Here is a 26,014-nt window from a genome sequence, read left to right as displayed (position 1 = left end):
AAGTAGACAAAGCAAGCTGTCTGAAGACTTAGGAGACGGTCGGTCCTGCTGTGAGCAGGCCTCGCGCGGCGCGCGCGTTTGAAGGAGCCGTGTGCGTGTTCCAGTGGGCTTCTAGCTGGGAATTTGGATACTCTGGATGGGAACAGCCTGGGGGGCGATGCTGCCCCGCTCCGAGGGGGGAAGAGGCTGTGGGTCCATGGTGAGTTTGGTGAGCATTCCTCCGGTCGGGAAAAGCTGTAGACTAGACTATTAAACACTGCACCTCAGTAACCTTGTAATGCTGCATAAAGTAATAATAATAGCAAAGTTCTGCTTTGATTACACTACAATGTGCTTGCACATGCCTGCAAAAAATACACACTTAACTTTCATTTTTGTAATGGTCTTAATAGCAGTTATCAGACCTTTTCTTTTATGATTAACCTTGTCCTTTATTGTGGTGTTCCTGTATATTTATTGGTAATCTGTGTGCAGCTCATAGGTCTGTGTGTCTGGCCTGTATGTTGCTTTTAACACTTATTTTTAGGTGGGAGAAGTTCCTGAATGTTTTGGTTTTCTTCTCCGAAGTCAGCTTAACTAGTCATGTTTGAGAGGAGACTGAATAAAACAGCTTGACAGACAGACTACTTCAATTGGTACCTTGTTTCTTTAAGTTTAAAACTAAAATGACTTTGTGTTCATTTTATTACTGTTCATACAGTATTGGGCATTTCAGACGTAGAATAACTTGATGTCAGGATATTTTTGAATATCAGGAGCTTAAGCGCAAAACTCCCACTTTAATCGCAAGTGGTATCTTTGCAGGAATATGTTCGTGTCCAGCCTTTTTCTAGGAGTAAGCAGAGCTTTTCGACATCTATTAATTTGGACGCGATCAATGAAATGTTTAGGGTGTGCAGTCCCAGAGCGGGGCGGTGACCCCTGCTTGGAGCTGCCCGCACCTCTTTGTCGGGACGGTCAGATGGATGTGCAATATAGCACTCCCGCTTATGCTAACCCACGGAGACTATGAATCGAGGATCTTTTTGCTGTGTAGATTTCTTCTGATTCAAGTTAGAGAAATGAACTGATGTTTCTCGTAGTTTGTTACCAACTTTTTTTGTCTTACTACAGTGCCCAATGCCACTTTGTTGGTATTTAAGCTTGCAATGATGTTAAATTATTTTGTATTCCCAATTTCTTAATGTTATTAGGGTAGGATTTAGAAAGTATTTTTTTCAGTCTAAATTCTGAGCCGAAACTGTGTCTTCTATCCCTTTTAGTAGTAGGCGTTTTTATCTTTTAGACTAAAAAGGGCCAAAAATCTTGCACCATCAGCTTGTTTGCAGCAATACTCTCCATCTCTTCTCTTGCCTATCCACCAGTTTATTTTCTATCTGCATTTAGCTCATACTGAAGCTGTTGACATTTAGAAGGAAGTCGCTGCCTCTTTCTATCAAAAGAAATTAAATGGACTTGCATCTGACGATGCTGGTTTCTGTTGGGCACAGATCTCTTCCTAGAAGTCTCGCCTTGGGGATGATGAAGCGTAGCACACGTGGGTTTAATTACAGTAGAAATGTTCTGTATGTTTCTGTTGCATTCATTGGAGGGTGCGTGATGTTTTAAAGTATCCAATTTAATACAAGCTAATAAGCTGCTGAAGATGTAGACACTCTAAAATACTTCAAATCTAAAAAAAAAACAAACCCCAAACAAAAAAAAACCCAACAAAAAACGAAACAAGAAAACCAAAAAACCCCAACAACTAGTGTGCATGGATAGTTTTAATTCATCCTCCTTTCTGGCAAAGTTTGAGACTGAGGATTTGCTGTAATTGATGCTACTCATAGTAAATTGTGCTGGGATTAATCCTAAAACTGAACCGACTCAGCTATATGTTTTATGAAGAGAAGTGGTAGTGGTGACTGTGCCATTAAATCAGTAGTAGAAAGCTCTCAAAAATGCAAGGAGGAAACTTGTCTTCATATTGAAAAAGCTGAATATACTGAAACAAATCTTATGCTGCTAGAGCCTTGTGAACCTGTATCTCTGCATCCGCAGTTGACCCAAAAAAACCCCACATGACTGCTTCAAAAACTAATACCTGAGGGGAAAAGCATTTTCCTGTATTTTTTAAGAGTGCCTGTTCACCTCCTAAAGGGACTGTGCTGAGAAGCAGGTGGCAGTGCCTGTAACAGCTCTGTAGTTACATCAAACTAACCGTGTTTTGTATCTAAACCTTGCAGCTACCTGACTTGGTTCAACACAGATACAAGTTCCAGTAGATCGGTGCTATTTGAAACAACGGAGCCAAGGGGTTTTGCGAGCAATATCTGACCCCTCCATAAAACATAGATGCTCTGATAGATTTCTGGTTGCAATTTTCACGCAGTTCACGCTGAAGTGTGCCTGGCTACCAAGAAAAACAGCAGCAGGCAGTTGTAGAGTTAATTTTGCTGTAGCACTACAGTTGCTCTGCTCTTCCTCACTCTTACCTACCTCCCTGTTCCCTTACGCAGGATCACGCTCCCTCCGCTGCCTATATAGAATTAGCCGTGTCGAGGACGCTGTAGCTGGAAGGTGAATCGGCTCTGGACGTGAGGGGTGGTGGTAGCACGACGGCGATGAAAGCAGCTGCCTGTAGAAATAAAGCACTGGGTAGGAGCTGGGTGATGTCAGGAGAGCTGTGGTCAGCTCGAGCCCTTCAGGGAGATGGATGGGAACGTCAAACGTTAGCTTAGGTGTCCTGAACTGTCTGTGTGGGACTTGAACTCATTGACAGCAAGCATGTGCCTTTTTCTGATCGAGAATAGAAGCTGGAAAAACTTGTGTTTGCATTGCTAGTATGGTTAGTATTTTTCTTGAATGGTTTTTAAAGCTTGAAGTCCTTGGTCAGAATGGAGTTGGTTTTGCATTGAGTTACTTAATCAGTGAGCCCTGAATTATTTGTGAATCAGAACTACCCAGAGAGGAGAAGCTTTTAAAAGAAGTGGTTTCTGGAGAGTAATGTCATCAAATAAACATACTTCCTGGTAGACTTGCAATTTTTTAAATAAAATTTAACCTTGATATGTTTCTCTATCTAATGAGAATCATTAATTCTGCCTTTATTTGAATGTTGCCTGTCCAGTAATGTCTTCACTCTTCACTGTGCTCCTGCAGCTTCCCACACGCTCCATCGCTTCTTCCCCCTTACCCCCTTTGGTGGCTGTAAGGATATGAAGAACGTGTCCAGTGAATGTCGGGGAGCAGTGCAGAGGTCTGATTAGGTGGGAACGTGGAGGTGAGGATTCAACATCACAGAAAGTCCTTCAAGAACCAGTTTGCCAGCAGCTGAGGGTAGCGATGTCTACGTACAAAATCGTGTGGTCTCTTGGGTATGGGAAGAGTTAGCAAAGTGGAACAAGGGGAGAAAAGATCCCCTCTCCTCTGATGCCAAGCTACTCGTGGAGGGAGGGCTGTTGTAGACAGTGTGCTACGCAATAGTAGGCGCCTGTGTCCTTAGATGCTAGCTTGGGCTTAAAGCTGCTAAAAAAAAAATGGATTTTCAGACCGAAATGAAGAGCTTTTCTGATAGGTTATATTTGATGAAGTTTTGAGATATTGATGAGTTATCCAGCCAGGAGCTCTGGTATCAGCGCTGGCCTTGACATGGGTTCCCCCTCTGACCTTGGGTAAACGATTCTGCCTCATTTTTCACCCTATCTAGAAAACGGTGATGATTCACATCGCCTTACGAGCGCTATTAGGCGTTCTGAGGATGAACCATGTTGTGGCAGTGCTAAATTCTTGATACAAACCTGTGCACCTTCTTGTAAGTTTGCATCTTCAATTAATACAGCTCTGTTTGGAGTCTGTCTGACGGGAGCCGGTGCTCTTTACGTACATCTCATCGCAGCTCTGCCCGAGAAGGCCGTTGGCATTGGTCCCGTGATGTTTACCTGTTGCTTTCTTTTAAGATCATCCATTTGTTGCAAAACAGACTGTCAGAGGGCGAGTTTATTTAAATGAAAGGTTTTTTTCATTGCTGAGAATTATATATAGGTCTTTCAAACACATTTGGCGGGTGGAAAATTAATACCTACTGTAATACTATCTAGCAACACAGAAAAATATGACTATATGTTGAGTTTAGGGCTATGCTAGCCCATAAATCATAGGTCCACAACCCGTTTTGAGTACAGGTGTGCAAAAATTAGCTATTACAATAGTTACTAATAAACTTTCATTATGCTTACACTTGCAAATCTCTTACATGTATTCAAGACCAGTTTCTTTGATAGAAAATCCATGCCTTGCCGGTTAGTGTTCGCTCAGACACGTTAGCAAAGTAATACCCACGGGAGCAATGCTTACATGTAAAGAACCTTTTGAAGTTTTTGAACCTGATGGTGTGCCAGCAAAGTGGAAACTTGAGTAGTGCTCTTCAGCTGGTGAGGAGAATTGAACGCCAAGAAAACTTGGTGAGAGGAAGACTGCTAGAGATGAAGTTTGTCTTCTGACTTCTGGCAACTTTGCAGTGAAGAAGGGCTTCTTCTGGGTACTCGGTTTTGTAAATCACTCTCCTCCTGTGGCTATAGTTTTTAGTTTTCTTTGGACTTGATTTCTATTCATCGAAATGTTCTAATTTCTGCAGTTTTCAGTGTTGAATCTAGCCTTGAGACAACTTAATGTTGATTTCCTGTAGAAAAACCTGCTTCTAGAAAGTTGCGTTTTGTGTCTGTTTTGCAGGCAGTTTTGAAAAGCTAGCCTCAGCACAGCAATAGAGTTGGCAGGACGCATTTTTGGTCCGAAATGTTGATTTTTACAGGCTCGTTGCCCAGCCCCTATTGCCATGGCCAGCGACACTGGCGTACAGACCTGCGTTTCACAGGTTAGGTGACGCGCTTTGGGCTCGCAGGGTACAGATCCTCCTGTCTGTTTTATTCCTGTTTCTTCCCTCGGTGTAAGCAGTGAAGCTTCCCCAGGTAGCCTATTGGTGGATAAATAGTGTTGTTGCTTGTCATGGGGAAAAACTCGGCTGTGACATGGCCTGGAGGTGTCTGATCGTAGCTAAGAACATTGTCTATCAGCAGGTATTACTTTAAAGCTTTCACGGTAATTGGTAGCATTCGGTTATGAGCCGATATGGGTATTAAAGTATCTTCAGGAGAATGTGGCTCAGGTGGCATAGTGTGTGCCATAAACATTGCTAGTGATCGAGCTGTATTTGTTTAGGAGACTGCTGGAAGCAATGTCGTGCATATAAATTTGCGTATTTAATACCATATGTTTAAATTGAAAAAAAAAAAAAAAAAATTGTGCTGTTTGGGATTCCTTTTCAGAATAAAGTTCTAATAAACCAGTCCGGTGGATTGAGATTCCCTTCTATGTGTACGTCTTGCTCTTTCTCATATGCTGGTAACTGCTCCCCTCTCGTTTCGGTGTTACCATTGCTTAAGCAGGAACGGGGAACGTGTTCCCACCGTGAAGGTACTGGGGGTTTTCAAAGCAAGAGGGAATTGTTTCAAGAATAAAGTAGAGCTGTGACTTGAGACATTGCACAAATAGATTGTAGACGGATGGCAAACAAACTGGTAAAAGCCTTTATTTTTACTTAACCATCTTGACCATGTGTGCCTATTTGTATCGCGGATGTGGGCTGCAACCATGTGGGGTGGGAGGGAAACCATGTGTCGGCGTGTTTTGAGATGTACTTGCTAAGCAGAAGCGGTGTCCTCTGCCCGTTCTCCCTTTCCAGACGAACTGTTCTTGCCAAAATTTTCTACCTGTTGCAAGAGTTGCTTTCTTTCCAGCACAGTAAAATGTCAACTTCTTTCACTGTTCCTTCCCTCTCGTAGGCATCTGTAACCTCTGTACGACTGTGTATAGTACACACAACAGTCATCAGATCTCTGCTGGCTTTAGATACCATCAAGTTGGGTGTATTGTAAACGAACCGTATTCATTTGAAAAATAAATTTTTTTGAAATGCATATGTGATACTTTTAATTTTTTTTTTTTTTTTATACTTGCATCATTTTAATTCATTCCCAAAGCCGTGTCCGCAGGAGTGGGTGGAGGCGGAGGCGTTGATCCGAGCTGCGGTGTCAGGAGCCGGGTGGCATCTGGAGGGAGGTACCAGGCGGGGCTGCCAACCCTTTGCCAGAAAACAATTTTACTTTCAGCCTTTTCTGTTTGATTTGAGTAATGCCATTTAATTTTTTGAAAAACTAGGGAAGAACTCCTTGAAGCGCTCAGATCAGCGCTGTAAATCCTCCTGCCGTCCGCAGCACCAGAGCTGTCGTGGGAACACGATGGCCCCTGCGGGGTACGCCGTGTCAGGCCGTGGCGGGGTTGGGGGGGTCGCGGTACTGCTGTTGTGATGGGGTTGGACCCCCCACCCTGCCCCGGCTGCTCGTGTGTGTTGGTTTATGTTCTTGGGGTTTTTTTAAATAATAACAATAACAACAACTGCCTCTGCTGTCGCTTTGCAGCGTAACTCTCGCTAATAACCGCAACAGAACGCGACGAGCTGTGCCGCAGCCCCGCTGGCTCTGTCACCCGCCCGGACCCGGGCACCCCCGACCCCCCCCCAACCCCCCCCACCCGCTGCCGCCGCCTAGCAACGGGCCCGCGCGTGCCTGGCAACCGGCCCGGCGGCGGGACCGGGGCCTGCGGCGGTGAGGGGAGCGGGACCGGGCCCCGGGGCCTGCGGCGGGGAGGGGAGCGGGACCGGGGCTTGGGGCCTGAGGCGGGGACGGGAGCGGCGGGACCGGCCCTGAGGCGGGGAGGGGACCCGGAGCAGGGTCGGGCCCGTGATGGGCCCCGAGTGAGCAGCAGGGCGGGGCTGGGGCACCCTGCTCAGGGCTGCCAGCGCCCAGGCAGGCTGAGGGCCCCTCCTAGCTGGGGGCTGAGCCCCTTCCCTGTTTGTACCTGGGGGGGTCGGGCCTTCCCCTCTGCCCGGCAGCCCTTTGTGCCTTCTCTCCCGCTGGCTCTGCAGCCCCGGTGCCTGCCTGCAGGGCTTCCTTCCCCGTGGGAGTTCCCCTGCGGCCTCTGGGGCAGGTGGCTGTGCTCCAGGGGCTCTGTCCCGTGCTGGTGGCTGTGCTCCAGGGGCTCTGTCCCAGCTACCTGTGCTCAAGAGGACTGGGGGACCGGCACGGGGTATACCGGAGCCTGGGAAACTCTGCCCAGAACTCCACCTGACTGTGGGTTTTTTTGGAACCTGCGGTCTCCTCAGGAGCTGCTCTGATCTGTTGAGTGGTCTCTCTGATTCCTGCTGGTTTTGCTGGGATGTGGTAGGTAGCAAGGAAGATGGCTGCAAACTAAACCGTTCCTGCAAAGCCTTCGAGTCCCCTGGGGCTGCAACCCTGGGCTGAGCCTATGCAGCTGTAACAAAGGCAGAATCAGTAACGTGATCAGCCATTTTGTCCAAGCTCAATGAATACCATGTGGGAGATGGTGCTGTGAGCGGCTCCTTGTCTCTCTGCAAATAGCACCGTTCTCCAGGGAGAGACAGGTGGACAGGGCTTTCCTCCGGGCCCGGGGGCAGAGGGTGGCTCCGATCGCCCGTCCTAGTGCTTCCCCTAAGGCATGTGTGTCTGCATTAGGCAAGATGCCAGGTTAGAGCTTGCGGCTGCTTTTCTCTTGAAGAGCTTTCCAATTTGTGGCTGCGTCTCCATTTCTGGTGTGTTTCCATGAATAAACACGAAAATCTTCCACTCCCTTTTAGTCACCTGTTTAGCGAGATGGCCACGCTGAGCGTAAAGCCAGGACAGCGGTTCACCCTGCCGGACTGGCACACCAACTCCCATCTCATCTCGGCTGATGCTGAACGCCAGCGTTCTGCTTCCCACCAAGTCCGGCAGGAAGCCCGAGCTCTCCGCAATGAAACCAACAACCAGGTGGGCCTTCTGGCAGCTGGGCTGCTCCCGGGTTTGTCAGAATAGCGAGCTGAGGAGTATGGGAGAGTGCCTAGATCTGGTATACGGACGAGGGAATAGCAGAAGGCTTTATCTCTACAGAACCTGCTAAATATGTACATTTACTTCCTGTAAGCCCAGGTGCAATGATGCGTGCGTACTGTCATGAAAACCCTGGGTGTGATTCTCGTGTCCTTTGCAACTTGTATTGTTTTCTGTGCTCTCCGTTTGTGTAGACGACTATTAGACCAAATGGCAACATGTTGTACTCCTGTGAGGGGTCAGTCAATCCTGAAAACAGGGAAAGGCTTCAGCAAGATTCACAGTTGCAATTTATAAAAGAGTAACGGCATTTCTCCTCTAATTCCAGACGAAATGGGACGAGCATGACAACCGCACCCGCCTGGCTGAACGTATCAGCAGCGTGAACAGATGGAAAGAGACCCTGGACAAATGCCTTGCAGACATAGATGTGGAAATCGATGCCTTAGCCAAAGTATGTTGGGAAGACAGATGGCTGGAAATCAGCTTACGCTCTCAACATGGGATGTTAAATAATTGAGGCTTGTCTTCTGCAATGGGCAAGCCCATATGGAGTTTAAGGGGGGCTTATCACAGGTATGCTGAGATCCACACCTGATGAAATGACTTCCTGGAAGGCAAGCCACTGTGTTCTTGGCTGAGCCCATGCTCACATTTGGGTTTGGGGTTGTGTTTTTTGTGGGTTTTTTAAAGCTCTGAAGGATAATGAGAAATATGTTAACACTATCATTCAAAAATGCTTGATTGTAAATAGAGAATAGCAGTGGGACATCTCTCTGGTTCTTTTAGTTCTAAACCCAGAGGCTGCTGCTCCTGGAGTTGTTAGCCCCCAGCAAGGTGCGATTCCCAATGCAAATAGCAGATGTAGAGGACTAATGTGTTTGGCTCTCACAATTTTCATTCCAGACTTGCTAAAAGGTTTCAGAACTGCAAAGACAGGCAGTGCGAGGCCCTCTTAACAAGGGTATCGGTGGGTTCCCCTTCTTTTCTTCCTCCCATCCCTGAAGGGTACCCCACACACACCCAGCTGGCTTCTTCCTCCAGGTGAAGGAAGCAGCAGAACGTGCCCTCCAGGCAAAGAACTTGCCTTTGGACGTTTCCATTGAGTGCCTGACGCTCCGCGAGAGCCGCCGCGCCATCGATGTGGTGAGGGACCCTGTGGAGGAGGAGCTGCACAAGGAGGTGAAGGTGATAGACAAAGCCAAGAGAGAACTGCAGCAGAGAGTGAACGAAGCCTTCGAACAGCTCTGGTGAGGCGAATGACACAGCTTTTGACCGGACTCTGTCCTCCTTGCTTGGCCCCAGCAGTTTAACGTGCCTCTGATGCCACGCTGAGATGGGCAAGCAGGCCAGGCGTAGTCGCCCTGGGAGAGCGAGCCACGCAGAGGAGCCTTTGATGATTATTGTCAAGGCCTATGGAATCGGGGGGTTTGCAGGGGAGAGCATGCCAAGGGAGACTTCATAAGCATCCGTGGAAAATTGTGGCCTGAGCAGATATCTTGTGCCACCTGCCTTGGTTCATGAACCAGTGACCTGGAAGTGTTAAAGCTGCCAGGCCCTAATCCCTTGTGGGTCACTGCCCCGCTGCAGGACGGCGGGCAGCTGAGTTTGCTAGGGCCAGGCAGGCAGCAAAGCAGGCGTGCTGCTTTACCAAGTTGGGCCCAGTTCACTGGGGCTCATCACTCATTTTAAAAAGATGACTGAGGTGGTGGTGAAAGCTTTGGAAGTTGTGAGCTGCCTCTCCCGTCTGCGTGCTGCCTGCTTACTCCAACCCTGCTTTCTGCAGCCTCTTGCAGGAAGCTCGCCAGCAGCTGAGCTGCGACCACCGGCACAAGATGGAAGCATTGGAAATAGATCGCGTGTGCTTATCCCTCAACGTGAGCTCTCCCAACATCTCCTTCAAGGTCAACCCAACACGGGTCCCAGACGGGTAAGGAAAGAGCCTGCCCTTGTGTGGCCAAATCCATGCTGGTGCTTGAAGGAGCCCTGGGGTGCTTTTTCCTCCCATGCTGTATCCTGGCTTGATGGGTGCAGTTACAGAGAGAGCTCAGAACAGGAGGAGGCTGCTGGGATTTCTTGTGGCTGTTGAATTGTAAAGCCACAGACTTTTGGGAGTTACCTAAATTGTCACCGCAAAAACAGAGAAGGTAGCTGCCCTGCCTCCCTGGTGCTTGGCTATAGGTGACGCTCAGTAAGTAGTGCGGTATCAGCCTTTGGCACAGCTTATGGGGGAGCTGCTGCACGTTTTCACTTGCTTGGCATTTCATAGCGTGGTTTGGATGCGTCCCCGGTTTGCGCAGATGTTGGGTTTGGTGCAGGAGCCATGGGGTAGCGATCTCCAGCTGGTGCGGTGAAGAGATCAGACAGGACGTGACCTCCAGAATTCCTGAATCATTTTGCACTGCACAAAGCCTTCTTGGCCTGCAGCAGGTGGTTCCTTTTGAACTGTCTTGCAAACACTCAACTTATTTTCATTACTGCTGATTTGTTCACAGATCAACTGCACTGGATGAGTGGGAACAGAATAGCCAACGTAACAAGGAGCATGCCGAGGCAGAAATGAAAGCCTCGGCTGAGCTCCGAGAAGCAACACTGCTTGCCATTGCACAGGTACATCAGTCCCTTGGCTGTGAATCGGTGGGGCAGAAGTTTTGGATCCAGTGTGGGAGAATGGGCTGGCACGCGCTGCGGCCAGGGGAAGGGAGTCTTTGAAAAGACAGCACTGGCCCAGCTCTCTGCCAGCAGCTGCCCTCCTGGTTTAAAAGGGGAGCTTGGTTACGCTGCGGAGCTTGCGGCAGTCTCGGCAACCTGGAAGACACGTACCTGCCCATCGTTCCTGCCTTTTGGCTACAGGGGGGTGCACGACCTGCACACGCATGGCAGCTGCCAGAACCCAGCTGGTTTTGCTCATAGGCTTGTCCCAGCCTCACAGGAGGTCGTCTCAAGTGATGGTTGTACTGGCAGCTGCTGGGAGGGAGGCACCTTCTAGACGTGTGTGACTGGAGCCTGTTCTCTCTTCAGACAAACAACGAGCTGGAGGCTCAGCGTGTAGCTGCAGAGTTTGCCTTGCGCAAGAGGATTAGAGACCTGGAAAGAGCCTATGATGAGCTGAAATGGCAGGAGCAGAATGTAAATGTTGCTGCTTTGGTTATCAAACACAACCTTGGGTGGGAATTGAATCCGAAAGGATGTTTGTTATGTGGAAAGCTGCTTGGCCTGAGCATGGTTTCCACATGAGAGCTGTTAAGTGGCACATGTATGATCCCTGCAACATCCTACCTCCTTCTACCATCACAATTGCTGCTCTGGCATTTCCCAGCAGCAGTGCCAGGTTTGGGCCTTTTTATTTCACCCCTGCTCTCAACTGCTGGGGCCATAGAACACCAGCAGCACCATGCCTGCTCTGTGTGAAAAGCCCGATCTATGAGCAGAGGAGTTCAGTACTCAGAAGCCCACCAGCCCCTGTTTAAAAATCCATTCCCAGCACAGTAAAATCCCAGGACGCATGGGGGCTGTTTTCCAGGCTGTATCCCTGGCTGTCCCTCATGATACGTGTCTTTTATCCGTAGACCTTGGAGGAAATTGCTGAGATGGAGGAGGACATCCGACGCTTGGAGGAAGATCTTCGAAGGAAAACGCAAGATCTGAAAGTGGCACACACCCGCCTGGAGACCCGCACGTATCGGCCCAATATGGAGCGCTGTCGGGATCAGGTACCAGCCTCGCCTGGCACGCTCCCTGCCAGGGGGACTGGGGGGAAGTGGCCAGGATGGGGGCTTGCGTGGGTCTGAAGAACGTGGATGCATTGTGGAGAAAACTACAGAGGGGCTGAGCAATGGATCCTACAGTCATATAGCAAAGCAAGGAAATAAATGTCGTAGCTGGGCTAGAAGGGGAATGAGAGAGCCGTGGCCTTTGTAAAACAACGCTTCAGCCCCGTTAACTGTCGTCACCTCCCTCCCCACCTCACAGGTCCAGTACGGGCTAACAGATGAGGTCCACCAGCTGGAGGGGACGATCCGTGCGCTCAGACAGAAGCTAGCAGAGTCACAGTAAGTCTCCTGCTCTCGGGCAGAGCAGTGGCCCAGCGTTGCCCGTGTGAGGGACGTGGCTATGTGCAGCCCTGGGCCTGGCACGCTTCCAGAAGCTGCATTTTGGAGCGCGTGTCTGCTCAGATCAGGAGTGGAAATAGTCTTTGGGCTTGGTGGGGAGCTGGACCGGGCAGCAGGGTGCAGGCAAGGTATGAGAGGTCTGTGCGGTGGGAGGGTGAATGGGGTTCCCACGGTCCCTGCTTGACTCTGACTTCAACCAGGCACAGACAGTTCTAAAAGGGGGGAAAAAAAAAAAGGGGTGAAAAGCAAAGGAAGAAACAGAAGGGCTGCTCTGGGCTGGCATGGGCTCCAGGGTGCACATCTCTGCGCTGCGCTCCAGGAGCAGCATGTGGGCTTGCTATTCACAGACCCAAACAATGCTGCTGCTGTGCCCCAAGAAATATCTGCTGCATTCGTTCTTTGCACAAAGGCAAATGCTGCGCAGATATTTCTGCTGCCAGAAAGTGGGAAGTTGGGTGTTTCCTGTCCAACTTGGGAAGTGAATGCAGTGCTTGAACCCGACTCCTGTCACTTCTGCTTGTTCCCAGGGATGCCTTGGACGCTCTTTACCGACAACTTCACCGCATTCAGACAGATACTGGCTACAAAGCCAATTCCCTGGTGCTGGACAACAAGTGCATGGACAGCCGGAGAAAGCTCGTGGTCCCTGCCGAGAAATTTGTGCCAGAGGTCGACGCTTTCAACCGGACCACGAACCCTGCGCTCTCCCTGCTGAAGAACGGGCAGCTGGAGTTGGCGTAGTGCGCCGGGGAGTGTTGTGCAACGAGCCGCGCCGAGGAGAAAGCTACCAGTGACTCAGTTCCGTAGCAAGGAAAGCAGACATCTGTGTCGTGTTAGGATAATGTAATTCTCCTCCCTCCTCCTAGTTTGTTATATAACTGTCTGTCCCCTTCTATGATGTTTATCGCCTCTTGCACTCCACGGAGCATTATGAACAATAAAGAGTCTGTCCCCAAGAGCAGTTGTCATCCGACAGCGTTGGAAGCGTTGCGTGGTGATTGAATCCATCTGGGCTCTTTAGCGTTTTAAGTCCTTTAAAGTGCAAGGCTGCCCTCTGAAAAGGGACCAGAGTCCCGAATGGTGGCAGCGTGCCAGATCTGCGCTGTGGGTGTACTGACTCAAATCTGCTCGCTTTAATGATTAAAGTAAAGTTTGGGTTGGGATTTCCCCTTGCCTGCTAGCCCTGCGGAGCTAACGCAGCTACAAAAGCAAGAGCTGGAGTCCGTTCTGGCTCTTGTGGCCACAGACTTGTTAAAATTGAATTGCAGCGCTTGCGTTCTGCCGTGAGTTTATTGTTTCTATTCCAGGCACGCTCCCAACGTGCTGAGGACTGCACGCTCTCCCTGGGAGACGGCGTCCTTGCAAACCCGGATTATTGCATCTGCAACAGGACCAGAACTTGGCCTGCTCTTCCTCCCGGAGGTGGGAGATGATGCTCGGTAAGCGTCCCGGTGGAAAGCAAGCTTGGATTTGATTCCTGGCTCTCCGACTAAATTTTGATAATGAGAAATTGGGGGGGGGGGGGGGGGAAATCGACGCTTTCCCTTCCTGGAAGTAGGGAAATGGGGCGACAACTTCCCCGCAGCTTTTTCCTGCCCCCGCCGCCGCCGCTGTCCTCCGGGCCGCCAGGGGGCGGTGTCCGCGGCAACTGCCGCGGACACCGCCCCCTGGCGGCCCGGAGGACAGCGGCGGCGGCGCTGGAGAAGATGGCGGCGGCGGCGGGTTCGGGCTCAGGCAGCGGGCGGGCGGCGGTGCGGCCTCGGCCGGGAGCCGCCCGGTTCCGGGGCTGCTTGGCCGGGGCGTTGTTGGGTGACTGCCTGGGCGCCGTCTTCGAAGGCAGGAGCGTCGTGAAGCTGCCCGACCTGCTACGTTTCCTCCGAGGCCTGGAACCGGCGCCCGGGCTGCCTGAGGCGGGGGAGCCGGCCGGCAGCGCCCGCAGAGGTGGGCGGGAACCCCGGGAGCGGGATGGGGGTCGGGCCCGGAGCACATCCCCTTCCCCGTACCCACCGGCTCGGGCCCGGCCCCCAAAACCCCCAGGATCGGGCTTTGGGGTGCGTTCACTCCCTGTCCTCGCACCCCAGGCCCACTGCCCCGCCGAAGCGTGGGTGCTCCCTGTCCTGCCCCTCGCCTCAGCCGTGCGGCAGCCGTGGCTGTCCCTAGCCCTGCTTTGGCGTGTGTCCCCGGCGCTGTGGGGTTTGGGCCTCCCGGGGTGAGGGTGACCTTGCTGGGACAGGTCCCCCAGGGCAGGTCCTGGTCCTTTAAGCACATGGCCGGTGTGGAGGCATGTGTGGTTTGCTGTGCTCAGCCGGTGCTGCTCGTAGCAGAGCAAAGCTGGGGTGTGTAGCGTGCTGGGAACCGGAGTATCGCAGCGCAGGGGTGTCAGCAAGGAACAGATATACCAAAAATAGATAAGGAGTAGCGTAAGAGAAGCACAAGAAGGGTTATTTAACTCTTAGCAAGTGATGATGGATTTGTGTTGTGGTTCTGCGCGGCGCGGCAAGCCCTGTAAACCCATCCAGTGGGATCTTAAAGGCACCAGATTTTGTTGCGGTTTTGTCCAGAAATGCAACTGTGCTTTCTCTTCTCTGCTTGTCAGCGTACGCTGTAAACTCCTTGAGAATGAGGCTTGTCTCTCGCTTGTCCATATGCACCTCTGGATAGCAAACATTTTTCTTTGGCTCTTATTAATCTTGAAATGCTTTCTGTCTCACTTTTGCTGTGGATGCATCTCTTTCTGTGCCTTTTTGCTCTGATGACCACAGCTAGTGATGAGCTCAAAGTGCTGGGGAATGTGTGGTGATGCATTAACTCCAGCTATACAGATAATTAGTCCTTGGAGAGTAGGAAAGTGCTGAGAGTTGAGGACAGGAGGAGAATTTGTTCCTGGATGGTCACGTTACGTTTTGACCTTCTGTTTTAGAGACGCTTTCGTACACGGACGACACAGCCATGAGCAGGTCGGTGGTGCAGTCCCTGCTAGCCAAGCGAGAGTTTGATGAAGTTGATATGGCCAAGAGGTAAGGACTGCAGCCAGCTTCGGAGGCCAGGGCGTTGACATTTACTAGTGAAGACAAAACTTTCTTAAGATTTAGCAATCGCTATAATTTTCTGTGAAAGGGGACAGGGCCGACAGCAAAGTCGTTGTTAATTTGTAGAGGAAAAAAAATTAGAAGAGCGATGGCTAATCCTGTAATTTATTGTGTGCTTTGCACTGTCCTGGAACATGCAGCAGTGTTAGCTTTAGCGTGGGTTCAGAGCCTGCTTTAAAATGAAGCAGGATGGGACATGCTGTGTTGCAGCCGTGTATGGATATTCACCTTTGTGGAAGATAATGCTTAGAAGTTCCAGAAGCATTTCCTTTTGTGTGTGTTTGTTGCTATTTATGTTTGTACTTCCCTTAATTTAGTTAGTGAATATTAGTGAGGTCAGCTTCAGTTTATTTATGATCCATTTCCCTTTTGAATCCACACCCCTGGTAGCATTTGGTTCCACTTAAGGGAGAACATTTATTTGTTTAGAAAACTCTTCCATTGAACTCGAACAAAAGACTTTCTTTGTGGTTGTGACCCACGGAAATGTTTCCAGTTTGCTTCTATTTCAAGGCAAAGCTGAGAGGCAAACAAATGGGCTGTGAAAGGTGATGTTTATACACCCTTTCCTCCTTTCACACCAGTTTTTGGGAATCGGATTCTTTCCCTACAGAACTGAATCACTTGAACCCTGACTGTCACTGGATTATCCATGTGCTATTAATTCACTTTATCAAGTGGCTTTATACAACCTCTTTACAAACTTCACTAACAGACCAAATATCCCGTGTATTTTTTCTCACCTGCGTAACTGCTGCTCTCTTGCCCACACCAGGTTTGCTGAGGAGTACAAGAAGGAACCCAACAGGGGCTATGGGATGGCTGTTGTCAATGTCTTCAAGAAGCTCCTGAGCCCCAAGTGCAATGATGTGTTTGAACCAGCAAGAGCCCAGTTTAATGGGAAAGGCTCCTATGGCAATGGTGGTGCCATGAGGGTGGCAGGCATCTCGCTCGTGTATTCTGATGTCCAGGATGTTAAGAAGGTACCGTTCTTGGCTCCCTTGGGCACCTCGGCTCTGGGAGTCCCTGCTGTCAGGCGGGTCTCACTGTCATCTCTCAGATAGGTTTGCTAACGATGTGTTTTCATTTGCAGTTTGCGAAGCTGAGTGCTGAGTTAACCCATGCCAACTCCCTGGGCTACAACGGGGCCATCCTGCAGGCCCTGGCCGTGCATCTCGCCCTGCAGGGAGAACTCAGCAAGGAGACCTTCCTGGAGCAGCTCATTAGCCACATGGAAGATGTAGAGGCAGATGACAAGTCTCTTACTGACGCCCGAGCGTAAGTAGCTGTGAGGAGCCCTAACTCTGCTGTGTACAGTTTATTCTGGCTCTTCGCGTTCTCTCTTCTTCATTGTACTCTCTTTTTTTTTTCCCCCCAGGCTGGGATTTGAGGATTTACCATTTTCAAGGCGTCTAAAGAAAATAAAGGAATTTTTGGAGCTCAGCAGTGTTCCCAAAGCAGATGTATTGTTTGAATTAGGTAAGTACCTTTCTTACTACAAGCATTAGGAAAGAGCTGGAAGCAGGACTAACTCAGCAAGCCTAGTTCATGTGTCCTCCCCCAGATTGCCACTTCGGCCTCTGCTGCCTGTCAGGCACAGAATGTGCTGGAAAGGCTGCCTGTGCTCGCCAGTCAGTAATTCTCAGAGTCTTGACCCAGTGACTCCCTCTCTGTATTGGTGGAAAAAAAAAGTCTTGCTAAGAAAAACTTGTAACGAATAACGTTTCTTAATATTCTAAGACCTCTTGTCTTAATGGCTATCAGATCTTCATGTTGGGTGGGAACAGGTAGATGCGTATTGCCAGACTATACTGGTGTGGCTGGGAGTTGGTCTCCAGGATGTGAGTAGTGCTGGGGAACTATGGGGAGATTTCTCTTCTGAGACGCAAACTTTTGCACCTTGTCATGATGAAATCCGTGATACTGGTATTGAAAGTAACTGGCAATGGGGAGTTGCAGTTAGAAGGGAAAAGGTACTTCTGCGGGAAGCAAGAAACAAGTGTTCTGCAGCACTGAAGATGATTGGTTTTGTTAACAGGCAATGGCATTGCCGCTTTGCGGTCTGTCCCTACTGCAATTTACTCCTTCTTGCGCTGCATGGAAGCTGACCCAGATATTCCTGATCACTACAGCAACCTGCAGAGGACCATCATCTACTGTATCTCTCTGGGTGGAGACACAGACACCATTGCTACCATGGCAGGAGCCATTGCAGGGGCTTATTATGGGGAGGAACAGATACCCCCAAGTTGGGAGCAGAGCTGTGAAGCTTTTCAAGAGACACAGAAGCTGGCAAATAGCTTGTATGAACTCTACTGCCAGCGGCTCTGAGCTCCAAGGGGAGCATGTTTTCTGAAGGCAAGGCAGGTGGTCACCTCTGCTTTTCTGGTCAGAAATCTGGTGGTGGGTCCGTGCCATCTGCAGACGCCAGTGAGCCTCCACCTGAGAAAGACGCCTGCTGCTGTGAGTTGAAAGCTGGAAGCACGAGCTGGTTTGGAAGAGAGGGGACATACCCTCCAGTTACGGTTCAGCTGGGAAGTGGCTGCATGTGGCGCCTTGGACAGTGGGTGCATCTCCTCTGAAGTGTACAGGGGCGTTTAGTTTTTCGTAAGGTTTCTGCTTCTTGCTTTGTCCCACACTTATGCCGTTACTTTGTCATTACAGTTACTAGGTGGGTGTCTGAATCCACTGACTTTCTTGCTGTGTTCCTCTACTCCTGTGTGCCGTGGCCTTTGTTTCAGTTGTTAGTGACCTGTCCTGCAGTGGCTTTGGTAGGCTCCACACCCCTCTCAAAACCCCAGTTCACACTCAGCTGACCAGCTAAAGGATGTCGATGGGAGTCATCAGAGAGGCACGTCCCTGGAGAGCCTGGAGGATGTCCTGCGTGGTGGCAGGGGTTACCACCTGTGTGTGGAGTGAGGATGCTGGAGGGTAGACGTCCCGGGAGGTTCACTTCCGTAAAGGCAGAATGAAAAGTGCCAGAGATTGGGGAAGGGATTTCTTTCTTTGCATTGCTAGTGGCACTGTGAGAAATGCCTTTGGTGCATGCAGACAGAATCCCCGTTGGCTCATGGTTACTGCTGGGAGAGGGCGTAACTACTTACTGCTCCTTTGGTGTCCTTTGCTCTGCGATCCACCTGGCACCGTCCCGATCTATTGCATTTTGTGTTCCCTTACGTAGCTGGCTTTGGCATTGCTGCAGCTACTCTAGCCATTTTCTTTGTTGCTAATCCTTGCACCCTGCGTTTTTAATCCTGTCCTACGTATGTCCAAGTGAGATTGCTGCTTAAATCTGTGAGTGGAGACAGTTGTGACACCTAGTGTTACACAAGGATTGAATTCCTGGTTCTGCTGCAGTCAGTAACAAAAATGACTTCAGCTGGAAGCAGGAGTTACTTCTCACAGTTTTAAAACTCTGTACTTGGTAAGAATCATCTGGAAATAAAGGGAAAGGTACGTTAATTGGGGGAGAATTTATGAGAGTTTAAAAGAATTTGTGCGTTTGAAGCTGGTGCTGCTGGCCAAGAGTATTCTAGCAAATCTGTGTTATTCCAGAGTTTCATGTTTAAAACCTTTCTCCCAATGGAGCTGGTCAAAAAGGGAGTAACAGCTTGGGTATGGCATGTCTAAAAAGTATTAAAAGCTTTCTAATAGTTGAAAACAAAAAGAGAGCGCGAGGCAAGCAGTCATCATATAGAAATGTTTATAAATTTGAATGTGACGATGTTATTCTCTATAATCTCTAGTATTTCTTGCGGCACCAGGAAGTGACGGTTCTGCTGAGAGCTCACTCCCTGTTGGTATCAGCACGTGGTGGTTGTGTGTGTCAGGCTGCATGCACACGTGGAAAACCTGGCTGCAATGGGTCGCTCCAGTTTTTCCTGTACTCTCCTTCCTTCAAGTGCCAGTCTTCTGTGTGATGCTTTAATGGGTTTTCCTTGTATAAATGAATTCCTGTCCTGAGAACATGTGGAATTTTGGTCTATTGTATATTTATTACGTATTGTGCTGCAGATCTGAGATGTAAAATGTCGGGTTTTTCACATTATTCTGCCAGAGGTGTGAAACATATTCACGGAATTATTTAAAAGATATTTTCCGTTTAAAGGAGATTTATAATTTTGAATGTTTGGAACTCATGAAGAGCAGAAAAGCTCCTGTTTAAAAAATATAGCTAATTTTAGGCCAGAATTTAAATGTGCACTGATACATTTAGCTCTGACTTCCTTGGAAAGAAATAAAATCACTTAGTTATCTTTGTTAATTAGCCACTGCTCCCGTCTTTTCATTCAAGTCACGAAGTTGTGCTTCCATACTAAATGACGAGGAGTTGTATGAAAACCTCTGGGCTATTTCTCCCCACCCCATACTTCCCTTTAAGACTCCACCTGAAACTACTTTGTTACGGCTTCTTGAAATCTTTCTGTAGAAAGCAGAACGGAAGTTGATCGGTGCTGGTTAGAGACATCTTGCGTGTAGCCAAGACTTGTGCGTCATTTGGGGTGAGTTTTAGCACTGGAAATCTGCTGTGAAAACTACTTTCAGGCGGCCGCTCTTGCCTGTGAGCGGTACGGGCTAGCTGAAGCGTGTAAAAGCCCAGGAGCAGTGGTTCTTGTTAACAGCAGGGTGAGTCGGCAGCATCGATCATGTGCGTTGCAGGGAGGTTTGCTGGAGAGGCCCTTTTCCTCTGCTGGCTGCGGCTTGTAGGCTGTGTTTGCAGCGAGGAGCAGTGCGTGGAAGGAGTTCACTGCTGGAGTCCAGCGTGCGGTGAGCATGCCGAGACCAGGGAGTGTGCTGGGTCCCACCGTGACTTGCGGCAGGAGAATTGCTTGTTCTTCATAGCTTTTGAAGGAGTCTGCCCGTGTGGCAGCCAGGCTTCTCTGGAAGTGTTTCACCTGTAACAAGTAAAGTCTCCTCTTCCAGGTAAGAGATCAGGTGGGAAAACATATTTTCTTCCCTTTATTCTTTGTACTTTTAGCCTCTGAAAGTGATTTGCTTGCAGATGATTCACCATTTCTGTGTGCTGCTGAACTGACTGCTTCTGCTGCTTGGGATGCGGAGGTTGGCTGTAGACGAGGTTGTGTAACGTAGCAAAAAAAAGTGTCGTGAAAAAAACACAGAAGGGAAAGGGAATCCCCAACACTTTGGCTTAAATGCCTGAAATTAAAAATTGCCAGTCTGGAAGGGGCTGGATTTCATGCTTTTGTAAAAATGAACTTCTGGAGACAGGAATCTTTCCTTTAATCGCAAGAAACACGCAATACCTTCTTACATAAGAATATTAATTAGCAAGCAAATCTGCTGGACTGCTGGGAACGAGTGAGCTGGATTTGAGAAGGAAACGCAGTACCAGAGGTCTGCGTGAATGGTCTTACTAGCGAGGCTGAGCAAGCCCATTAATAACAGGACAAAGGCACAGCTGAGCCCACCTTTTATACAATAAGTTTTATTGATGTTTTGTCAATACAATCAAGTACTGTAGTTCTAGTTCTGAAGAGAAGGCCAGTTTCTCATCACAAAAAGAGTGCATTTTAAACCAACTTTTACTATGACAGACAGTGCATGTAATAAGTATTTACAAAACTAAAAACCTCTATATACTAGGTTAGAAATTAAGATACTAGAGGCAAATTTAAAAAAAATAGTAAGAATTTGTATATAAAAATGCACATTGTAATGCAGTTTTCATAATTAAAAATAGACATACTTCATCCAACCCAACCTTTTTTATTATTGTGATTGAAACCAAAATCCCATGCGCTCACACACACGACAGAAAATAATCCTTTCTGCTGGCGAATATCACGTACTCAGTACTCCAGAAAAAAAATTCTTCCTGACAGTGTCCGGTTTGGTGAACAGCCTCCCTCATCCTGTGCATCGTTTTTTTTCTAGCCTAACTCTATGTGTGTGTAATATCTTTGCCTTTCCATTACTGTGTAAATGTAACAGGTTATATAGCTGCAGAAGGTTGATTATGGTTTATGCTCTGCACATGAAGGGAAAGTGAAATTGCAAAACAGTATCTACAGCACTGAACGAGTTAATGTCTCGGTGCGGTTATAGTGAGTATTGTCATCATCGCTTTTTGCCAGCTAGAACAAGAAGTTTCGAATGAAGCAAAACAGATCAAAAAGAGATGGAATGTAGGTTAGGACACAGTATAAATAAGTCGCTTTGCTGAGTAACGGGATGAAGCTTCCACCCCGGTGCGTGGCTGGGGCGCGAGAAGCTCCTGGCCCCGCTGCAGGTAGCGTGCACGCGTTGCCAGCAGTGCCGGCGGTGGAAGGAGCCAGACCCCGCTGCTGGCCGGGGCTTTGCGTGGCACCAGCTCGAGTTCATTGCTGCTCTCCACAGGAAAGACGCTTCAGTAAAGGAGACACGGGCCCCATCCTAGCACCCTCCTCCCAAGCCTGGGCTTGAAGAAAACATCTGAGCTTCCACTTTTAATTTTAGGGACTCTTTTTGTATGGCTCCTGCTGGGAAATAACCTGTTCCGATGAAAACCCAAATTGTCCTGACACCCCCCTGCCTTCAGGAGTTAAAAACGTCCAGCGGGATCAGACACTGGGGCAGCCTTTCAGCTTGAGAAGGTTCATGTTTACCTGAAACTTGCAGCTTTATGTGGAGTAAAACCCCCCGGAGGGGGACAGGCCAGCCCCAGCCGGGCAGGAGCTGGAGCGCTGGCCTCTCAACTGTCATTTCCTTCTTGTGTTTCTTAATTTCAGGGATAGGTGTGTTGTAAAAAGGAAGCCCTAGATAGCAAGAGGCAGAAACACAGGACAGGCTTAAGGAGAAAAACAAACAAACCAGAAATAGAAAAAGAAAAGTTGTTTAAATATCTTGTACAGTCCATCTGGAGAACAATCCCAAGTCCCATTCTTGCTACATTTCTTTTCTTTGGCCATAGAACAGGCTTTAGGAAAATTTAAGGGTAATAGTCACTCAGCTGGTGACCAAATTGTTGCTGTTTTCTCTGGGATGTGCCTTTGCAGAGGGACATGCAGCGTAACGCACGTGGATTAACTTCAGCAGCGTGCTACTTGCCTGGGATGAGCAGAATCGCTTTACTGTAAGTCAAGTGGCAGTGACTATTCTACCGTGAGAAAATCTGCAAAGCAACAGGGTTCAGTTGCTCCCTTTAGCAAAGGACAGAGCAGCCAAGTGGTCAGTATCCGTGCATACCTTTCCCAGAACCTTGTAGTTCATATTCAGGTCGGTAACATTTCAAGCATTAGTGAGACAAAGTGGTAACAACAGACAAATGTGATTTTTTTTTTTCTTTTTTCTTTTTTTTTTTTAACCTAAGTCACAGATTGGCACCCGGAATGGTGCACTTTTACAGGTACATATTGCACTAGACTTGTCAATAACATTGTTAAGTAGATAATAGCACCGTGGTAAAATGACTGAATGGAAAGTTAGAACAAACACTATTTTTTTGAAATTAAAAGGTCCCCAGAGAAAGGGGGGATACCAATGCAAAAGTTTACACATCCCGAAATAGTGAGACAGTAAAAGCAAGTTGTCCGTAAGTGGCACTTTCAAGAAAGCATAACTAAACCTTCTGTCAAACCAGGCTAGAAGCACCGTAAGCCGGGCTTGCAGCGCCATCCTTGTGTCGTCAAGGAGTAAGATGCTCACAAGGCCAAGCAAGCCTTTGGGCTGCAAAGAAGCAGACAGGACAGAACTAGCCCTCGGACTTGCCAGTGGATGAATTAACGAGAGGGAGGATCGTTGTTCGTCACAGGGGTCCCAGCTTCCCTCAACGGCTTTGGAATAGGTCGTCTGTCATCCTCCCAGATACCGATGCCTGCATGTTTTTATTCCTAAAGGTGCTGGGGGGAGGGTTAAAAATAATATTTACTTCTTACAAGAAGGTGCTTATGCAAAGTGTTCCACTTTTTGTGATTATAAATCCAACCACACTGAATCCGGAGTGAATCGGAGAGACTGCCTCAAAGCACAGTCTGAAAAAATAGGCATCAGTGAGACTGAAACTTGGGCGTCTGATGGTTTGGGAAGGAACTTTCTCGATCCATCATGGATCTCTGCTGCTGTAGAGGTTTGTGTTAAGTGCCTAGGACCCCTGTGCTGGTTAGCAAATACACCATCCATGACAACAGCTGTATTCATTTAACTAGTACTCAAAATGGGAAAGAAGGGCACTTGATTACAGACCAGAAGGGTCTGGTCTTCCAGACGACCTCTCTGGATCACAGAGCAGGTAACTGCAGCGCCAGATCCTTGCCATCCCAAGCACGTTCCTGTGTTGGATGTACGGTCACTAGGGTAAAATTGATTCCAAATATGCTTTGCTGAGGAAGTCGCTCCCCTCCCTCCCTTCTCCCTCCCCCCAAAAAGAAAGATAGATAGATGCCTCCTTTCCGATTACCCTCTTGACTCATGGATCAAACAGCGTGAAGCAAGGTCCCACGACAACGGCTTGCGCGTTCTTCCCAGTGATTTTTCTTTTTTGTATTAATTTTTAAAAACTTTTTTATCAAAAAAAAAAAAAGTTTATGGCTAAAGTGGGTGAAAAGGAAACGTGCCCAACAGCCGTTATGTGGGGCAAAGCAGGAACCCGGAGAAGGAGGAGTGGATGTATTCCGTGGAGTACAACCCGTTGGCCTGGTCCGAGGGCATTTGTACCCAGACTTGGTCGTTCTCCTTGAGTTCAAGCACGGCACTGCCCGAGGCCTGGTCCAGGTAGCCCTTTTTGTACTCGTCATAGGTGTAGGTGGCGGGCACGTTGTTCTTATAAAGCGCCACCCAAACGTTAGTCCCTTTGACATGCACGTGGTAGGCAAAATAGTAGATGCCAGACACGGGGCAGGTGAATATCCCGGTGACCGGGTTGTAGCCGTTGTGCCCGTTATACAAAGTCCGGTCAAACTTAACCGGCATGCCCGACGCCGGGAAGGGGGAGGTGAGGATGGCGGTGAAGGCTGGTGCGATCCGGGCGGAGAGCTCTCCTCGGCCGTACTGCGGCTTCCCCGGCTTGCCGTTCCCCAGCACGGCTCCCTCCACGCCTCCGTCCGGCAGGTGCAGCCCCGCGATGCCCGTCTCGTCGAACACCCCGGGCGCTCCTGGCGGCCCGGGCGGCCCCGGTGGCCCCGGCGGTCCGTTCAGCCCTGGCGTTCCCGGCATTCCCGGGGGACCGATGGGTCCAGCCATGCCGGGCTCGCCGGTCTTCCCCTCACCGGGAACCCCAGGGAGCCCGGGCTCCCCTTTCAGCCCCGGTAACCCCTGAGGCCCCATGGGACCCGCAGGTCCTTGCAAGCCCGGGATGCCAGAGGGGCCCCTCAGCCCTGGCTGCCCCGGGATCCCGCCATCCCCTTTCGGCCCGGGGCCGCCCGTTAATCCTGGCACCCCTGGGAGGCCGATGAACCCCGGTTCTCCTTTGGGGCCCGTTGGGCCGGGGGGTCCCTGTGACCCGGGCAGGCCCCTTTCTCCTGGCACCCCCGGCTTCCCCGCGAAGCCGTTCGGGCCCTGGTCGCCGCGCATCCCCGGCATTCCTGGGGGCCCGCTCGGCCCCACGTCGCCTTTGGAGCCGGGCAGCCCGTGCTTGCCTGGCAGGCCCATGGACCCTGGTGGACCTGGCGGCCCGATGATGCCGGGAGGACCCGGCTCACCCGGCTCCCCATCAACGCCAGGTTCCCCCTTATCGCCGATGGCTCCCGGCACCCCGGGCTGCCCACGGTCTCCTTTTAGGCCAGGCAAGCCTGGCTTCCCATAGCCCGTGGGGCCCGGCAAGCCAGGGAGACCGCGGATCCCGGGCTCTCCCTTCGGTCCCATGGGGCCCTGTATCCCCGGCACCCCCGCGGCACCTGGGACGCCGATCCCGTCGATGCCGGGGGGGCCCCGGGGCCCCATGGGGCCAGGCTCCCCGTTGATGCCAGGCCCGCCTGGAGGGCCCATGTCGCCCTTCTCCCCCGGCGCGCCTGGCAGGCCGTCGAGGCCGGGTTTTCCAATGCCAACGGGCCCTGGGGGCCCCGCGGGGCCGGGAGGGCCCCCGTTGCCCCGGGGCCCCGGTAACCCTGGCTTCCCCACACCGTTTTCACCCTTCATCCCTCGCTCTCCACGGGGACCCGGCTCTCCTTTTGGGCCAGGCTCGCCCCGAAACCCGGGCAGGCCGGGGCCGCCCTGGGGGCCTGGCTTCCCGTTGACTGAGATGCCGGCCGGCCCCGGCAGCCCCGGGGGGCCGGGCAGTCCTCTTGGCCCTTGCTCTCCTCGCATGCCGGGCTCGCCCTTGGCTCCGGGCATCCCTTTCATACCCGCCTTTCCAGGGAGTCCTGGGATGCCGGGTTTCCCAATGCCCGAGAAGCCGGGGGGCCCAGCAGGCCCGGGCTGGCCGTGCATTCCCGGCTTCCCTGTGCCCGGCTTTCCGGGGTAGCCGGGCGGCCCCGGGGGTCCGCGCGGGCCGGGCTTCCCTGGCGGTCCTGGCTCCCCTTTGAGGTCCATCGGCAGCAGCGGCGGCATGTCTGTGGAGAGAGCAGACACGGAGCTTTACCGGGGCCGGCGGCGGGCGGAGGAGCGTGCCTGGTGCGTGATGCCCTCGGGGTGTCACAGCCAGGGGCTTCAGCGCTGCCTGGGTCTGTACTCGCAAGAGTGCCCTTCTCTAGAAATGGTTTTATTTAAGCATGGCCACAGTGGCTTCCTGGGCCACCACATCAGCAGGACTGTCTTGAGGCAAGACCTTGGCCAGAGCCCAGGGTGCTAATTCAAGCCTTACTCCATCCATCCCTCCACAGAGGGTGTCAATAAGCCCGGCAGTCGCCGTCGGCTCTGGCAGTGTCGTTTTGTGATGACCTACTGTGGGGTTTTTTTTAGGAGCTGGATTCAAACCTCCCGCTGCCTCGCTTCCCAGCGGCCTTGAAAGCACCGT

The 26,014-nt window shown here is 50.5% G+C and overlaps 3 protein-coding genes across 6 annotated transcripts in view; 2 read left to right on the top strand and 1 right to left on the bottom strand.

Moving 5' to 3' along the window:
- Window positions 1–1,732: 1,732 nt before the first annotated feature.
- Window positions 1,733–13,470, top strand: TEKT2 (tektin 2). 3 transcript variants are annotated; one of them, XR_012778532.1, is made up of 11 exons: window positions 1,733–6,383; window positions 7,694–7,865; window positions 8,254–8,379; window positions 8,970–9,175; window positions 9,712–9,855; window positions 10,421–10,535; window positions 10,947–11,054; window positions 11,495–11,638; window positions 11,898–11,977; window positions 12,565–13,031; window positions 13,345–13,470. XR_012778532.1 is itself a non-coding variant. In XM_075522095.1 (10 exons), exons 2-10 carry the CDS (start codon window positions 7,710–7,712, stop codon window positions 12,776–12,778), a joined length of 1,293 nt encoding a protein of 430 aa, XP_075378210.1. In that variant the 5' UTR covers window positions 1,733–6,383; window positions 7,694–7,709; the 3' UTR covers window positions 12,779–13,470. The 3 variants fall into 3 exon arrangements, 2 of the variants coding, with proteins under 2 accessions (XP_075378210.1, XP_075378211.1); XM_075522095.1 differs by having other exon boundaries at window positions 12,565–13,470; XM_075522096.1 differs by lacking the exon at window positions 10,947–11,054 and having other exon boundaries at window positions 12,565–13,470.
- A 258-nt stretch (window positions 13,471–13,728) lies between these two features.
- ADPRS (ADP-ribosylserine hydrolase) lies at window positions 13,729–20,819 on the top strand. The gene is made up of 6 exons (XM_075522103.1): window positions 13,729–13,978; window positions 14,958–15,054; window positions 15,902–16,109; window positions 16,220–16,404; window positions 16,505–16,605; window positions 17,165–20,819. Exons 1-6 carry the CDS (start codon window positions 13,744–13,746, stop codon window positions 17,455–17,457), a joined length of 1,119 nt encoding a protein of 372 aa, XP_075378218.1. The 5' UTR covers window positions 13,729–13,743; the 3' UTR covers window positions 17,458–20,819.
- Window positions 20,820–22,483: 1,664 nt separating this feature from the next.
- COL8A2 (collagen type VIII alpha 2 chain) overlaps window positions 22,484–26,014 on the bottom strand; it is a 34,229-nt gene continuing 30,698 nt past the window's right edge. The window contains exons 3-4 of one of the 2 annotated variants that reach the window (XR_012778530.1): window positions 23,522–25,610; window positions 22,484–22,964 (exon numbers count right to left, since the gene is read on the bottom strand). Coding sequence is in view for 1 of the 2 variants with exons in the window: in XM_075522088.1 (XP_075378203.1) it covers window positions 23,689–25,610 (1,922 nt within the window). In the remaining variant the exon portion in view is untranslated. Of the gene's footprint in view, window positions 25,611–26,014 lie in introns of both variants that reach the window. The other variant, XM_075522088.1, reaches the window with a different exon arrangement.

This window comes from Mycteria americana, chromosome 21 (genome assembly GCF_035582795.1).
Source record: "Mycteria americana isolate JAX WOST 10 ecotype Jacksonville Zoo and Gardens chromosome 21, USCA_MyAme_1.0, whole genome shotgun sequence".
Lineage (NCBI taxonomy): Eukaryota > Metazoa > Chordata > Aves > Ciconiiformes > Ciconiidae > Mycteria > Mycteria americana.
Note: the sequence above shows the minus strand (reverse complement) of the source record. Positions and strands in the feature narration are given on the sequence as shown.